This window comes from Polypterus senegalus, chromosome 17 (assembly GCF_016835505.1).
Source record: "Polypterus senegalus isolate Bchr_013 chromosome 17, ASM1683550v1, whole genome shotgun sequence".
NCBI lineage: Eukaryota > Metazoa > Chordata > Cladistia > Polypteriformes > Polypteridae > Polypterus > Polypterus senegalus.
Genome location: NC_053170.1, coordinates 99,363,687 through 99,380,975, shown reverse-complemented (window position 1 = coordinate 99,380,975; position 17,289 = coordinate 99,363,687). Strand labels below are relative to the sequence as shown.

Below are 17,289 nucleotides of genomic sequence, written 5' to 3'. Positions count from 1 at the left end.
CAAGGCAGGAACCAATCCTGGGCAGGGTGCCAACCGACCGCACGACACACACACACATACCAAGCACACTCTAGGGCCAATTTAGAATCGCCAATCCACCTAACCTGCATGTCTTTGGACTGTGGGAGGAAACCCACGCAGACACGGGATGAACATGCAAAACTCCACGCAGGGAGGACCCGGGAAGCGAACCCTTAAGGGTCTCCTAACTGCGAGGCAGCAGCGCTACCACTGCGCCACCGTGCCGCCCTCATATGAAAATTTCATTTCTCAATTAACATGGATTAATTGATCAATTAGTGAAACTGATTCTTGGTTCACGTATTGTCATTGGAAGCGAGTAAGTCTGCAAAATCTCAAGTCATTTGGACAATAGCAAGTATGTTAAATATCGATTGCAAGATTTCTACCAGACAACCAACAGGTGAAATTAATATAAAGCCTGGTAAAAATCTCTAAAATTCAAAAGTAATTTTGCGGGTTATTAGAGAAACCTTAGTGTATGTATCAGTGTGTCTCTGAAACACCAGCTTTGATGGGGGTCTCCCTGTTTGCTTTCCCACTTGAGGTCACAAATGACACAATGGCGACCTCTGTCTTCCCAATGCAGGATAAGAGATGCGCGATAGCGTACGGCTGCTCTTCTAAAATGTCCGAATCTCGCAGTATTGGTGCGTCTTTTGTTCATAAATGACGTGTCTAAACCATTTTAGAATGTCTGTGTAATCGCAAGATATGGAGCGATAGTCGACAGCAGTCTTGGCTTGAAAAATGGATGTATGTTTTGAAGCTTTTTTTCCGTGCCCCGTAGCCTCCAATGTAATGGTGCCAGTGCTTTGGGGAACGTTGGAGAGTTTTCATGGAGCGCCACATCACTCTTCATTGCCGCCACATCAGACTCATGGGGGTCCCCCGTTCTCTCTTCTTTGCCTGAAGGTTGTGTAGTGGGAATGCAACACACAGGAGTGGCGGGGACCACAGGCGGCGCAGGGCCAGCGCCCAACAGGAACTCCTCGGCTGCTGAAGACAGAACGTCTCTAGTTGGGATTAAAGCATTTGCTGCGTAACTGAAGTGTTTTTGTTTTTTTTTAAACTTACTACTAATTTAATTTAGTGGATTTTTTCCTTCTCAGTTGGATTACCTGTTGCAGCAGGAGAAAAGGCAGCGGTCAGAGCTGGACAAAGCCAAGAAGAAGTTGGAAGGGGACACCAAGATGACCATCGAAAATCTGAGCGAAATGGAGAGATTGAAGATGGACCTGGAGGATGTCATCAAGAAGTAAGTTGTGTATTCTTACGGGTGGGAGGCAGCTTGTAAAGACCCTCAGCCAGACTCTCAGAGTTGAAATACAGCTTAATAAGGCTGTAGCCATTGAATCTTAAACTGGAGGCACAGCTGCCAGCCACACAAATGACAGTTGCCTGGACTTCAGCATGTCATTTGTCCGTCCGTCCGTCCATTTGCTGCTTTGCCGATTTTCTCAGGTACGGTGCAACACAAATAGCGAGGGCCAGGACAAGCAGCAGGGGCCTATCCAGGAAAAACTGCCAGGCCATTGTGTGGAATGCCAGCATATCCACACTGGGAACCCAATACAGCGCACAGGGCTGGATGATAGAGTGGACTGGTGGGGTTTGACTTCACTATCAATGCCCGCTTCCGGACCTCAATACCAAAATGGCTCTGAAGCAAATAACACAGAACGTCAAAAGGGTCTTACTCCTTATGGGGTGCACCATCGCCCTGTGCTACGCATGGCCTCCCTAGTGGTAGCATAAAGTGGGCGTCAAAGCAGTAAGCAACGTTAAGTCTCGGTAATCTGTGAAGTCTCGTCACGGTTATGAAGCCTTTGGTTTCAACTCCAAATCCCACCTGTCCTACTCCACGCCTTTGTGCCACCCTAAGCACCACTTCCCTCAAGAAGCGTAAAGTTTGTGTCAAAGCAATAAGGGGTCGGCTGTGAAGTCTCAGTCGCATCGAACCCTGCCTTTTCGTGAAGTCCCCACAGTGTCTAAGCACTTTTTCTAGCACCATTCTCCTGTACCAAGTGCATTGAGGGCTTGGAGCGTTTGGTTGAGTGGAAGGTTGACAGTTACTTCCTGTAATGAAAACTCCCAAGATGCTGGTACCGTACCATTGTAAAGGGTGGGATTTTCAGTATCCCACACAACACAAGAGTGTATGCTGATACGCTCACCTCCTTTCACTCCAAGCAGGCCAATTTGTGGTGGCCAGATAATCTAATATGGACATTTTGGGAATGTGGGAGGAGCCTGAAGTACATAGAGACACGTGGAGATGCCACCATGCAGAAAATGAGGCAGAAATGTCTCGTAAAAAAGCCAAAAGGATTTGCCCAAAAAGGCAATCGAAGAAATCCCAATTTATGATCCACAAACAGTAACCCCGCCCAAAAAAGCAGTAAATCCAACAAGAAAAACAGCCATACTTGTAAAACCTAAAAGACTCGTAGAAATTGCAGTGAACAACTGGCTGGGCTGATGTCAGGGAGACCCCGCCTCCTATGGTTCATCCAGTACTGGTGATGTCAGAGAGGTCCCGCTTCCTGGGGCTTGGCTGACACTGGTGATGTCAGGGAGACCCCAGCTCTTGGAGCTCAGCCAGCACTGGTGATGTCAGCGAGACTCCATCTCCTATGGCTCAGCCGGTGAGACCCCGCCTACTATGGTTCAGCTAGTACTGGTGATGTCAGGGAGGCACCACCTCCTGTGGCTCAGGTAGCACTGGTGATATCAAGGAGACCCCGCCTCCTATGGCTCATCCAGTACTGGTGATGTCAGGGAGGCACCGCCTCCTGTGGCTCAGCTAGCACTGGTGATATCAAGGAGACCCCGCCTCCTATGGCTCATCCAGTACTGGTGATGTCAGGGAGACCCCGCCTCCTATGGCTCATCCAGTACTGGTGATGTCAGGGAGACCACGCCTCCTGGGTCTCAGCCGGCGTTGGTGATGTCAGGGAGGCACCACCTCCTGGGGCTCCACCCATAGAACACATAGAATGGCAGTGTGCAGATATGAAAAATAATCAAACACGTACACTCCTGGTGACGCATAACACCATCAGATTTTGCTGCCTTCACACACAGTAGTGGAAATAAATGTGGATGGCATAAAATTAGCATAGAAAAATAAAATGTTATATAACAGGAGTTCACGTATACGTTGTAAAATTAACAATAGTTTAAATGATTGTAATTGTTACTCACATTTGTAAACTGATCTCCCCATACATTGACGCGGGTCTAGTTAGAGGACTTGGGAAATTCACAGATGTCACTGAAATTGGCAGAATCACCGAGTAAGCAGGTTAGAGAACAAGGAGAGGAACCGGACTCGTGAAAATCTGACAGCAGCCCTCACTGTCACGCCATTTCCAAAGGACACTGGAGGTTCTACATGTCACTCTTCCTTCAATTTCTACAGGAAGGACTTGGAGATGACCACCATCAGCGACAAGCTGGAGGAAGAGGAGTCACAAAACCTGAATGTCCAGAAGAAAAACAAGGAGCTCCAGGTAAGGGAGATGACGTAGGAGTTAGAGTGTGAGCCACTGTATTGACGTCAGCTTTTCAAACTGTTTGGCTCAGGTGGTCCCCAAGGGGCGCTGGCCGTGTTGTCACGAAGCGACTGAGCGAGAGCTGCAGTTTGGGCTTGAAGCCGCCATATTTTGTACTTGTTGCGTGGCATTTGCCCTGCTGGGATGCCCCTGTGATGGAAGGACCGGGGGAAGAGGGGCATATTCAGGGCAGTACCTCCCCCGGAACACGAGATGGCAACCCCCCTGGCTCACAGCGGAGCCACGAGTTTGGAGCTTTGAAACTCAACCTTGCTGGGGCCTTTGGCCACCACCATGGGGTTCCTGGACAGTTCCTGAGCCCTGGGTTGCAGCCGGAAGAAGATCTGGGATCACCTAGAGCACTTCCGGGTGCCCTCTAAAAGGGTGCCGCCTCACTCCATTCAAGGAGCCTGAGTTGGGTGGACGAAGACTATGTTCTGGAGAAGCAGTGGAGGTGGAAGGACTGTGGCATGGGCTGGTGCTGGACTGTGTGGCAAAGTCGTGTCCTGCCTGTCTGTGTCAGGGACAGGGTGACTCTGCGTGGTGTGGTGGACAGCAGGCCCTGCAGAACTCCACTTGATGTTAATAAGTGGACAGGACTGGTGAGCTTTGTGGGGCCGAATGGCCTGTTCTCATCCGGATTCTTTAGAATATTCTCTGAAACGCTGCATGGGTCAGAGTTGACTTAAATCTACGCACGTACCCCCCAGCCACGTGTTATTTTGTTAATCCTGACATTTGCTTGAGAAGCTGCATACACACAGGAACCCCCTGTCCCTCGAAAAAGCTTTATAAGTGAGGCCCTTGGGTGCTCCAAAGGTCCTGACGAGCTGCTTAGGTGACGAATGAAATTGTGTCCTGTGATTGGCGTGTGCAGGGAGTTAGCCATTGTTTGGCCAGGACTGTCTGCCCCTTTGCAAGAATTAAAACACCAGTCGTGACTGAGCAGGTGACAAAGCCCTGAGAGCTTTAGGTGATGAGGGGTGATGAAGGTGATACTTTCTTACGAGATCCACTTTAATTTTAAGAATAGTTTATGGCACCTTTAGTTCATAGTTGGCGTGTGCTTTGTCAGAATGCGTGACATTGATTGTTGGTACCTGCAGAGGATCATAAGAGGACGTCAAGTAAAAGCCCACACTATGTGCAATGCCACTCCGCTCGGCCAACGCAGACCACATGGGCTTGGGCACTCATGGTCTCTCCTCGTGTGAAGAATGGCTCAGGTGATGGCGGGCAGCTTCAGGATGGGTATCTTGATCTGCTTTTCTTGTCCACGTCCACTAGTGGTGAGCGGGTATTAATGCCACTGGCCGTTGTGTTTGAATACAACATGCCGCTCAGCCCTCCGTGAATGAATGCGCCCCTTTGTCCTGTTTTGTTCCCAGTCACTGCTGGCTTGAAAGCTGATCTGTGTATCAGTGTAAGCCCCCGCCCCTTTTTCCTCTGATTTATAAAAGGAGGCTTTCACTTTGGGTCATTTTGAACTGTTGTGGAAAAACAGGCTGGATGTGTTCAGTGGCGGATCAGTAACAACTGTGATAACGACAGTTTATGAAAAGTGAACACGAGGGTCGCAGGTGCCGCTTTTTGTCCCACCCAGTCTTTTATTTGGAGACGGACTCTGCCTTGGACTCTGAGGGGGGACATCTTGACGCGTCTTCTGTCCCTTCAGGTCCTTCATTTTGTCGTTTATTATTTCTGTGTTAATTTGAAACTTTGCATTTTTCATGTATTTTAACTCCATGTATCGGGATGCCCCTCAGCTGAATTAGGCAGGTCTGAGCATTGTAAACCCCAAGGAGCCCACAGTCACCACAGTGGGGTGCCAGCCGGGTGACCCCAATTAATGAAAGGAGCTCAATGGTATTATGGCCTGCAACAGAATTGGCCAATCCGAGCTTTTGAACCCAGTGCATGGGTTGGCCTCCAGTGGGCGGAACCTTCTCTTGGCCCTGGGGGCGGAGTCAGGCATTGAGGTTCTTCTCAGTACTGCAGATGGAAGAGAGAAAGAGAGAGAGAATGGTAAGCGACAGCGCCTCCTCCTGGTCTGGGGTGGAAATGGCTTACCTTAATGAAGCCCTGATGGTGGTCCCCAGGCGCACATGCGTGACAGCATTTCACGTGGAACTTCCATGTATGCATACAGGGCACCTTACATGTGTCCATACTTTTCCTTTCCTTAGTCCATTTTGAGGGATTACGCAGACAAACACAGTAGATGAACTTGAGGCCGGGCTCAGGGATGTCCGGTTACAAAAGGAAAAATTTGAGGTGCCAACCGGGTTGTCCCAATTTTGATGTCCAATATTTCAAAGCAGAAGGGACACACACTCTGGCATATTTGCCCTTTGGGTTTCAGGGCTGACAACAAAACAAAAGGCATTGGCTTTTTAGCCACACTCTTGAGCCCCGTCCGGTGGGCAGCTCTTACCTAAGCCAAGCTGGGGCTTTTATGGAGGATAAACCAGAAGGGACGGAGTCAGATACCCTCACTAGGCAGGAGGAGATGACAGTGTGAGTGATGGCACCCCCTCTTGTCCCGGTGGGTTATTACACACCTCGACTGAGCTTGTGAGGAGATCCTCTGACGTGCATGCATGACAGTACTATCATCATCATCGTCATCATCACCGCTGTCTTTTTCCAGACTTTGCCACGTTGGCCGGTTGCCCTCCAAGACTTTTTTCTACACTCTCCAGTGTGTAAAATGGACGTACAGTATTTAGTAAGTGTAGTGGGCTGTAATGTAAAATGCCAGTGCGGGCAAGATGCTTTTTAAAATTTATAGGAAGTGCTTGTGGCCTCTAGGGGGTGCCACTGAGCCCCTAAACCCCCCAGACTCCATTGCACCACCACCATCCCAGTTGAGCTAAAGTGTTGAAACAATCCCTTCATACCAGGCGGCTCTTGTTCAAAATACAGTGCATCTCCTCTTCATCTTTTCTCTTCCTCCGTTCCTGACTCCATCTCCCCTGAGTCAAGTGGAGGGCCCTCTTTTCACTCCGGACCCCAGAGTACTTCCAGTGCTTGTATATATTGCTGTCAGAAACCAAGACCACCACTGTCTTTGTGTCATTTCTGTCCCAAGAGCTCCCCCTGGTGGCCCCCCACAAAACCCAACAGGGCAGGCCCATGTTACCACAGCTATCATGCTGCCGTCCATACCGGGGGCTTGCCAGTTGACGTGCTGCCACCCAGTGTATGGGAGTGGGTGAGGGGGTGCCACCGTTCTGACCTTCCTGGTTGCCGAGTCCACCTCGGGTGTCACTCGCTGGTTGTTAAGATGCCAGTCCCGCTGTAGCCGCCATGACGTCCTTCCATGGAGAGGAGGAGAAGTCGCTCCGTCCCTGGCCCTCCATTATTGAGGCCTCCTGGCCAGGTCAGGGAGTGGGAGGCCAGTTCGTCCGTCACGCACTTAACATTACAACTCATATGGCAAATGCTTATGTAGCACATTTGTGAAGGAATAACTTGGACCCAAAAAATACCAAATTTAATTACGACGATTATCTGGTAGCCTTTTTATTGAAAGCAATCGAGAGAAAAACGCAAAATGGCGCAAGAGCATCTCGGATGACAGGTGTGTTCAGACCCAACGTAAATGTCGTAAACACCACTGAAGTGGGGCCTGCTGTCGAAATCACAGGAACAAAACGTGACGGGAGCCCATGGACAGGTCACACGCCATCTCCAAAGACCCCCCCAGCCACGCTCCCCCCCACCCCACCCTCATTGCAGCCCTGCCTGGCGACTTGTTGTAACAGCACGCAGATGTCGTCCTACTGAGCACATCTGTTTCATACAAGCGGAGCTCTTTGTCAACAAACCCTGATGGCTGTGAGTAACGTACAGGTAGAAGAAAGTCTGGGGGTGGCGAGTATAAAATTTAATTACACGTCTTCTGGAGCGGGTACCTTATCTAGGCATGCGATCGGGCCGCAAGAACAAACGCCGTCTGACATGAATGTGCTCATTGGGCCCGCTTGACAGGGCCCCTCTGTTATGTCTTATGATTAAAGACTTAATTCTTTTGCTCTAGAGATAATAATAATCCGAATGAGAAATGGGACAGCGTCAAAGCCCAAGAAGGCGGCCAGGGGAGCAAAGCGGGCGCGGCTCAGCTGGCTTCCTCATTTTGCTTTTCGCTTGTTGTGAACGGCTTACCTGTTTTTTTTTGTTTTTTTCATCTGGCCCCGTGGCTCAGTTTGTGGGACTCGGGTTTGAACCTGAGCGCAGTCACAAGCATGGACTTTGAATGTCTTTGTCCTGGTACTGCCATGTCCTCCCATGGGTTACGCTGCTTGGCATCTTTTGAGTGAGCGGATTGTTACTTTGTGCCTAATGCTGTTGGAGCAGCATGCTGGTGCCACGTAACTCTCTATTTAAAATCATTGACCTCTGTGTGTGTGTACACTCACAGGGCAAATGACTGGCAGCCCCTGTACACCTGCCAATCCATGCAGTGATCTGATCAGATGCATACAATCCTGCCAATGCAGGTCAGGAGCTTCAGTTCATGTCCATAGCAAGCATCAGAATGGGGGAAACAGTGGGATGACTGTTGGTGCCAGACAGGCTGAATGGAGAGTTTCTGTAACCGCTGAAAAGTATTGCATTTATCATTCCAACAGATGGCACATTGCAAACATTTGTATTCAAGCATTATAAAAGCGCACCATCCATTGTAATGCAGGTAGTTATAATATGCATGAATACAAATGTTTGTGGTGTGCCACCTGTTGGAATGATAAATTCAAAGCTTTTTTTTTCCCTTTACAGTATGTATTTCAGATTACATCAAGGCAGCAAACATCCTTGGAAAGGGCTCTGTCATGCACACATTTTGATGACAAATGTAATTAATTACAGTTCCCATTGCTAAAGATCTCATAAAAATTGCGTAAGCAAATGGCCTATCTTGTATGTAATGTTTCTCTAGGAAATACTTAAGATATATAAAGGAGTAGCTGTGCTGCACGTCTAAGACAGGTTGACATCATGATAGTCAACATGGACCTCAGTGGTAGAATTTGCAGTGTGCCATCTATTGGAATGTTTTTGTAATGCATGTAGTAATCAAATGCATTGCCTTTGTCTTTTCAGCAGGTGGCGCATCATGAACATTTGTAATAAAATGCAGAAGTACAAATGTTTGTGATGTACCATCTATTGGCGTGGCAAATGCCTCCCAAACTTTCTCTGTTATGTGCCTTTTGGCATAGAATTTGTGAAACAAGTGTTAATGTTGTGATGCGGCATTTCTTAGAATGGCAAAATGCTAGGCATCTCTGTTATATACCATTTGGTTTGGGATTTGTGAAAGCAATTTTAATGTTCATGATGTGCCATCTGTTGGAATGACAAATGCAATGCACTTTTTTACTAAAATTGTTTGTGATTCTCCACCTGTTTAAATGACAAATTCAGCTCTTATGTACACGTTGTATCTGTTATATGCCATTTGGTATGGGACTCATGAAAGCAATATTAATGTTTGTGATGCTCCATCTGTTGGAATGACAAATGCAATTCACCATCATTTTGGAATGACAGAGCCACACAGATCCACAGAGCGACACGCAGTCATCAGTCTTTTTATTAAGGTGGCTGATTCTTGGTCTGCCCTTTATTATACCGCCAGAGGTTTACGGTTACCCGCTCCTTGTCGGGGCCTTAGCTGATGGTATTTGGGGATTTACAGCCAGTTTCCCATTATGAGGGCCAGCAGGAGCCCCCCAGATGCCAGCAAGTAAGACTTGTGACCTTGCCGCATTAAGTGTGCCTCTGCTGGGTGCACCAGTCAGGATACTGGCCGGCTCCCCGCATCACAAGACGTTTATGTTTTGTCTCCCAGCATTCAGCTCAGGTTTGGTCTACGCCAGCCTGACATTCCACGCGTTGTTGTTTTTTTTTTTTACATCTTTGGCCGCCCTCTTTAGCTGTATGATTGGTGACTTTAATTCACCGTGCTTATCGAAGGACAAGTGACTGCACCCTTTAATAAACTGATGTCCCCTTGCAGTGTCGGCTCCCGTCTTGCGCTTTTAGCGTCGGGGCGGATTTTTCAGAAACGGAGGCAGAAAGAAATGTTTTGGCCGACTCTTTAGCTGTTCACCTTTCTTATCCCACTTTCCTCCAATTCTGAGGGGTCTGCCCATTCAGTCGTTCAAGCTGGGCTGTTGTCTGTACTTGTAAGAGGAGACTTGACAGGGAAGGAGGAGGATTTGGGGGACTGGGGATTTTTTTTCCTTTGGTGATGTTTTTGTAAAGTGCCCATGCGACGTCCTGTTGGCCTCGGAGGGGTCTGCAATATCTGATTTCAGTTGTCTGGATGCTGTGCTGCGCTGCACTGCGGTGAGATGGCTGTGCTCTCTGCGGAAATCCTTCAGTGGCACGTAAGTGGAATTTCGAGGCCGAGCGCCGTTTCTGGTGGTCTTAGTTGTCCGTTTCAGGGTCGGCCGCTTTTCATGTTTTTGTAGTGGGCTTTGAAAGCCGGAGAATGGTGGGAGCTGCGGTGTGATAAATGGAGAAGCTGATTTTGCCGTGCAGGTAAACTTAGGCATTGTGTGTTGGGGGGGCTGCCACAGAACCTATGGGACACCCGGCAAGTGCAAAGCTCAGCAACCGAGTAACTCGAACCAGTCAAGGCAAAGCCATGTCAGGTATTTCAATTATAGCCCTCGTTTATGGTGGCGTTCTTTTAATTTCATTCCTTCTCTTAATGATTGCGCCTTTGAAAAGCCCAGGAATGTTGGCAGGTTGCACTCAATTAACGTGGAAAGCAGGAGAGCATAAGGAAAAAAAAATGAAAAGGCATGACACATCGTGCCAGGAATTCTGACAGCCTTCAGCTCAACTGACAAGTAAGGTGGTTGGGGAGGTTTCAAAGAAGGAGCTGTGCCCGCCTGCCCGCTGCCAGGCTGCGGGCTCACTTTGAGAAAGGACTGAAGCAGACGTGTATATGCTGTAACTGAGTGAACAGACCGAGGGTGATGGAGAGAAGTTGAGGTGCCAGGTGGGCAAGTGAATGCTAACGAAAATAAAAAAAAAAAAAAAAAGGTTAGTGGGCACTGGGCACTCGACTATGACAACATTTCAGTCTTTGCCACATTTGCATACAAAGGATGTTGGAGAAGTCGTCACATGCAAAAAGTAAAACATTTAAATTTAGAGAAGAATAATAAGGAATAGAAAAGGAATGTGGAAAATGAATACACAAGACACACTTGTATGATTGAGGGGAAAAAAAAACCTTCAGTTACGGAATTTATAGTCATGTGAAGACGTTTGGGACCCCCTCTCGGCCCACATAATAATTGACTCTCCTTTCAACATAAAAGATAACAGTGGTATGTCTTTCATTTCCTAGGAACATCAGAGTACTGCAGTGTTTTCTGAACAAAATTTTTAGTGACGCAGTATTTAGTCGTATGAAATGAAATCAAATGTGAAAACCCGCCTGTGTAGAAATGTGGGTCCCCTTGTCATTGTGCTGATTTGAATGCCTGTCACTGCTCAATGCTGATTACTTGTTTGGATGAGCTTGTTAAGCCTTGAACTTCGTAGACAGGAGTGTCCAGTCATGAGTGGTCAAAGGTATTTAAGGTGGTCAATCACAAGTTGTGCTTCCTTCCCTTTGCCTCTCCTCTGAAGAGCGACAGACAGCATGGGATCCTCACAGCAACTCTCCAAAGATCTGAATATAAAGATTGTTGAGTCTCCTGGTTTAGGGGAAGGCTACAAAAAGCCATCTCAGAGGTTTAAACTGTAAGGGATGGAATCAGGAAATGGAAGGCCACAGGCACAGTTGCTGTTAAAACAACCCAGCAGGTCTGGCAGGCCAAGAAAAATCCAGGAGCGGCATATGAAGAGGCAGGATTGTGAGAATGGCTACAGACAACCCACAGATCACCTCCAAAGACCTGCGAGAACATCTGGCTGCAGATGGTGTATCTGTACATCGTTCTACAATTCAGCACATCTGTATGGCAGGGTGATGAGAAAGAAGTCCTTTCTGCACTCACAACTCAAACAGAGTCGCTTGTTGTATCAAATGCTCATTTAGACGAGTCAGATTCATTAAGAACAAAGTGCTTTGGAGTGATGAGACAAAAATGGAGTTATTTGGTCAGAACAAAAATATGCTTTGTATGGCAGAAGAAGAACACCGCATTCCAAGAAAAACACCTGCTACCTCCTGTCACATTTGGTGGAGGTCCCATCATACTGTGGGGCTGTGTGTCCAGTTCAGGGACTGGGGCCCTCGTTAAAGTCGAGGGTCAGATGAATTCAACCCAATATCAACCAGTTCTTCAGGATAATGTTCAAGCATCAGTCACAAAGTTGAAGTTACTTAAGCAGGGGTTGGATATTCCAAGAAGACAATGACCCAAAACACAGTTGGAAATCTACAAAGGCATTCATGCAGAGGGAGAAGTCCAATGTTCTGGAATGGCCGTCACAGTCCCCTCACTTGAATATCATCGACAATCTATGGGATGATTTGAAGCAGGCTGTCCATCACATTGAACTGAACTGGAGAGATTTTGTATGAAGAATGGGGTCAGAAATACCAACATCCAGAATCCAGACACTCATCATAGGCTACAGGAGGACAGCGTCGAGAGCAGGGGTGTCAAACTCCAGGCCTGGAGGGCCGCAGTGGCTGCAGGTTTTCATTCTGACCTTTTTCCTAATTATTGACCAGTTTTTGCTTTTAATTAACTCCTTTTCCCTTTGTTTTAATGGCCCTGTTTTTAAGGATTCAGTCCTCTGAATTGATTTGTTTCTTTATTCACTGGCAGCCAAACAGAAATGAGGTGTGAAACGAGCTGATTCTTGCTGTTATTTAATTTTGTGGTTTGTTGCTGCTCTCATTCTGCCACAGCAGACATTTCCAAAACTGTTTGATTTTCTGTCCGTCAAACGTTTTGGTGACCTGAGAGATCAGCCTTACTGAGACCTTCACTTTTCTTTATTTTCAGATATTGTGTGACGGGCACAGGTGAGCTGGTCATGTGGCAGCTTGTTTTGTGTCTCATTATTGTTGGGCAGCTAATTAAAGAAAAAGAGACAACTAAGGGGCCTGAGTCAAGTTAATTAAAACTAAAACAAAAGAAGTTAATTAGCAGCAAAAGCTGGTCACTTATGAAGAAGATGGTTAGAATGAAAACCTGCAGCCACTGCGGCCCTCCAGGCCTGGAGTTCAACACCTGTGGTCGAGAGGCTCAAAGGAGCAAAAGGAGGCTCAGCTAAGTATTGATGCCATATCTCTGTTGGGTGCCCACATTTATGCACCTGTCTAATTTTGTTATGATGCATATTTCATATTTTCTGTTAATCCAATAAACTTAATGTCACTGCTGAAATCCTACTGTGTCCATAAGGCATGTTGTATATTAATAGGAAGTTGCTACTTTGAAAGCTCAGCCAATGAGAAACAAAAATCCAAAGAATTAAGAGGAGTTCCCAAACTTCTTCATATGACTGTAAGTTTCTAAATGACAGTCCAGTGATGAGGTCACATGTCCCGGGTGGGTAAGAAAAACAAAATCTGCAAGGGTTCAGGAACAGAAGACCATCCGGCAAGCCCCACAACAAACACTGGGTATTCTGACAAGTTCTTGTTCTCGTCTTTCTTTTTTTTTGGTTCTTATCAGTTTTCACCTTCAAGGATTCGTCAAAGCGGGTCTTGTGACAGGTTCGGGGGGTGGGGGGGGGGTTGCTCTCCATTTTCATTTTGAAATCACAGGACTTTGATCAGGTGGATGGAAGATTAATAAGGAATTACAGATTCACGGAGTGATAACTCAGTGTGGGTATTGAAACTATGAAAAAGATAAAAAGAAAAGTCGACTTTTAGGGGTTTCTTAAAACGCTCCGCAGTGTCTGCCTGGCGTAGCTCTTAGCGGTACTCCGGAGTTTACGTGGATAACAGCAAATGGCCGCCGCACTGCTTCTCTTGGAATTCTAACCAGGCCACCATTAGAAGATCTAAGGCTATGAATTAGAGTGTAGGATGGGGGGGACAGGCCCTCCAAAAGAGAGGAAGGGGGCAGGCGATCTAAGGCTTCGTACATTGTGGTAACTGGGGGGCGCACCTGCCACCCTGACCCGACACAGAGTAAAGAGACACCAGTTCTGCCCGTTTATTTAGGGAAAGGAATCCAGAGCAGCCTCCAGGGACTGATACCCACAGTCACAAGTACTATACTAACACTGTCGCTTTCCTCCAGACCCTCGCTGCCCCCTTCCTCCTCCTCACCTCATAGGTGGGCTTCATCCTTCTCTTCCCGATTCAGGCTCTCTTCTCATGTAGCTGGCACCTTTTAAGGGAGAACTCCAGGTGGTTTGTTAGGGAGGTGTAGCGGAAGCCCAAAGTAGGGCTCTGCAGCTCCCCCTGGTGGCATCTTGGGTACCCAACAGGGCTGAGCCGACCAATACCATGTCCCATATGGCCCTGTGGGACACCAAGGGGCCGTTACACCCCAGGGGCACTGCCAAATAGCAGTTTGGGGGAGATCGCGCCCCTCATAAGAAATCATCTTCCCCTGTCCATACAGTATGGAGGCATTCCGGTCGGGTAATGACACCGGCCTCCATCTGTCACAGCACCTTTACTAGTGTTTTAAAGTCAGTTGTAAAGGACACAGGTAACCAGTGTAGTGGTGCCAAGACTGGCGTGATGTGCTTGGATTTCAGTTTTTTGAGTGAAGATTCTTGCTGCAACATTCAGAACTTGGTAAAATAAAGACACAAACACCGTCAAAGGTTTTTGGTGAATTGGGGACTAGTGGTGCCCTCCCATATACCGTAGCACAATAAAAAAGAGAAATGATGTCTTCACAGACAAAAGTTCGAAACAGAACTGGCAAAAATAAAATGGAGGCTACAGTATATATAAAGCTGGCTGCAGGAAGTGAGGTTGGGGTGAAAGGCATTCTGGAACCGGAAGTGATGTCGGGAAGAGGTGGGGTCTTGAGAGTAGGGGCCGGAAAGTGATGTCGTTATTGTGTAGATTCTTCAGTTGTTCTGCAGGGGGAGAGGAGAAGGAGTTAGAGGGCGGTGCCAACCCCTGGTCTGGCAGGTAACTGCGTCGATTTGAGCCTGTAACCTGTCTCCCAAACGCATGTGTTGTGTGACACACCGCCTGAGGTCTTTCTGCGGTAGTCCAGTCAGCAGTACGTTACAGTCAGCCAGCTAAACAAAAGCGTGAAGTCGTTTCTCAAAATGCTGCTGTGTAATTAGAGGCTTCACTGTTGCAATGTTCTTTAAATGGAAAAATGCGGTCCTAGTAGTCTGGTTAATACGTGTTATAAAATTTAGGTCAAGATTACACCTAAACGTTTTAGTACTAAGGGGTTACGTTTCCTTCTATAGGGTGGTCCAGATCTAATTATGCAATTTTCATTACGCTATAACTTAAGTTTATTACATAGCTAATCACCCGAAAAAAATCCTGAACCATAGAGAAATGTGCGAACTGACGACATGAAGAATCGTCTTTGCGCCGAACTGGAATCGTCGCCACATAAATCAAAGTCATCCAGACGATGTGGATCTGCATAATTAGATCTGGACCACCCTGTAGTACCCTCGCTATTTACATTTCACTATTTAGATTTCAGATTTTTTCTTATTTACCTGGAGGACGTTACGACTCCCCCATTCAGAAATCCAAGACGGACGGAGTCGGAGCGCCAGGAATATCAGGGTCATCAGAACAGAATTGAAGGCTTTTTATTGTCACTGCACAGACATACACCAAAATCTGGATAACACATTGTACACCTGTGCAGTGACAATAAAACGTCTTATTTGATGACGCAGCCCCTCTCGATGCTCTGATCCGATGTCTGTCTTGTGTTTCTGAATGGAGGGGTCGTAATTTCTTCAATTTAAATAAGGAAAAAAAGCACAATAGGTAAGTAAAGCTGTACGTCACCTGTATGGCTGTGGTGGTCCACCTTGTGTTCTGAGGTCATCTGGACTAATGGGATCGGGCTGACTGAAAAGGTCCTGGTGGGACCCCATAAACAATATCATGGACCTCCAAACCACTTAGGCTTTCCAGTCTATAGTATGGCACTTCAGCGGGGGCCGTGTCTCTGTCAGGGCCCTGGCCCAGACTGCACACCATCCGGCCATTTTTATGGCATCCAGGGTGGAAGGGGCGGAGCCTTCTCTTGGCATTGTGGGTGGAGCTTAGGTGCCTTTCCTTGACGTCTTCCCAGAACTGTGGTGGAGAGAGAAGTGATCGGTATCAACGTCCCTTGTCGTCCGTAGGTGGCAGTGCCGTTTCAGGGCCCAGCAGGGGGGTCTCCAGGCTTAACACAGGTTTACGCTGTCCTGTGGGTCTAGTTCATTGGCATGGGGGGCAGAAGGTGCCCCCTCACGCATGTCCTATTATAATAATGAGATTTTAAACATGTGAACGTGGGGCTTTGACAAGGGTAACGCTGTGTTGTTTCACGGGGGCCCAGAATGAATCGTTCGCCCCTTTCCAGCCAAGTGCTCTGGGCCCTTTGCTAACGTCACATCAGGTCCTAAAATGTAAAGTATGAAACCTCCACTTTGATTGACAGGGTCGGGTCCACACTAGCAGGCCGTGCCCACTCTTGAGAGCCCACTGTTCTCTCCACCTGCTGCTTACTCTGCTTTGTTCGAGCAGTGTGCTCTGTTGAAACGATTTCAAGTGGCACATAAGCTCTTAAAACTGAAAGTCGAGTGTCCCTTATCTGCTGGCAAACAGCACCTTTGATCCCCTCCTGCTCTTTTCTTTCTTTTTGTTCTTTTTCTTTTCTACAGCCCTTTGGATGCCTCTGGCTTTCCGGGTTCTGCCCACAGCTCCTTTTATGTGCCTCCGTGTTACACCCACCTGATGCCTACACACCTTGCTCACTGTTTGCTTTTGTGAGTTGCTTTTGGGGGTCTCAAATCACCCGGACCACACTTTAGTCCCTAGGCTGTGGTGCTTGACGATGGCAGTTTGCTCACTCTCGCCACCCGAGACGTTGATTTCATTTGCAGGGCAGGTGTACCCAATAAAGTGGCCACTTTGTCTTGAATTAGGGGTTCAATCAAAAATTCTGTTTTTTTTTTATTTAGGAGTGAGTGTCTGGTGAAAACAAATCCACTTGGCCATTACTCGAGAAAATGGCACCCTGACCACCATAACACCATGCCAATGAGGCAGCCATGTTTGCTAGCGTGAAAGGTTACCAAGTAAATTGACATTGCATTATGCCAAGTCTGACTTTTCAATTCTGAGTCAGTGGAGGGTGCCACTGTTCCCAGTCATGGAGTGGCTGCCTGCCTACCTGGGCCTGAACTGCTTGCTGCTGTTGGCACAGGCTGGCAATTTGGCATTTTTATGAGGGTACCTCAGAAAGTCAAGGCAATTTGAAAATTACGTGGTGACCACAAAGGATAGGTGCAGACGGCGTACAGCTGTTTCGCCTCGGCCTGTGGGGAGTTCGGATACGCACAGCACGATGCTCCACCATTAGTCTAGTTGAAACCGAGGTTAAATGACTATGTACAACGTGCCATAGTGAGACGTACGAGGAAAGAATGAAACCTGCTGAGATTCACCAAAGGTGGTTGGCTTAGTATGGAAGTAAAAACCAATGGGACTCCATTGAGAGGTTGTGAAGGGGGGAGAGAAGTTAATGGTGGATAAGAACGAGTGTAAATGACAAAGCTCGAT

General features: G+C 47.5%; 1 protein-coding gene across 3 annotated transcripts in view; it reads left to right on the top strand.

Moving 5' to 3' along the window:
- The window catches only part of LOC120517100 (putative uncharacterized protein MYH16), a 117,264-nt gene that overhangs the window by 62,417 nt on the left and 37,558 nt on the right, over positions 1 to 17,289 (top strand). For all 3 annotated transcript variants that reach the window (XM_039739200.1, XM_039739199.1, XM_039739201.1), the window contains 2 exons: positions 1,134 to 1,279; positions 3,446 to 3,536. In XM_039739200.1, coding sequence (XP_039595134.1) covers positions 1,134 to 1,279; positions 3,446 to 3,536 — 237 coding nt within the window. The remainder of the gene's footprint in view (positions 1 to 1,133; positions 1,280 to 3,445; positions 3,537 to 17,289) is intronic.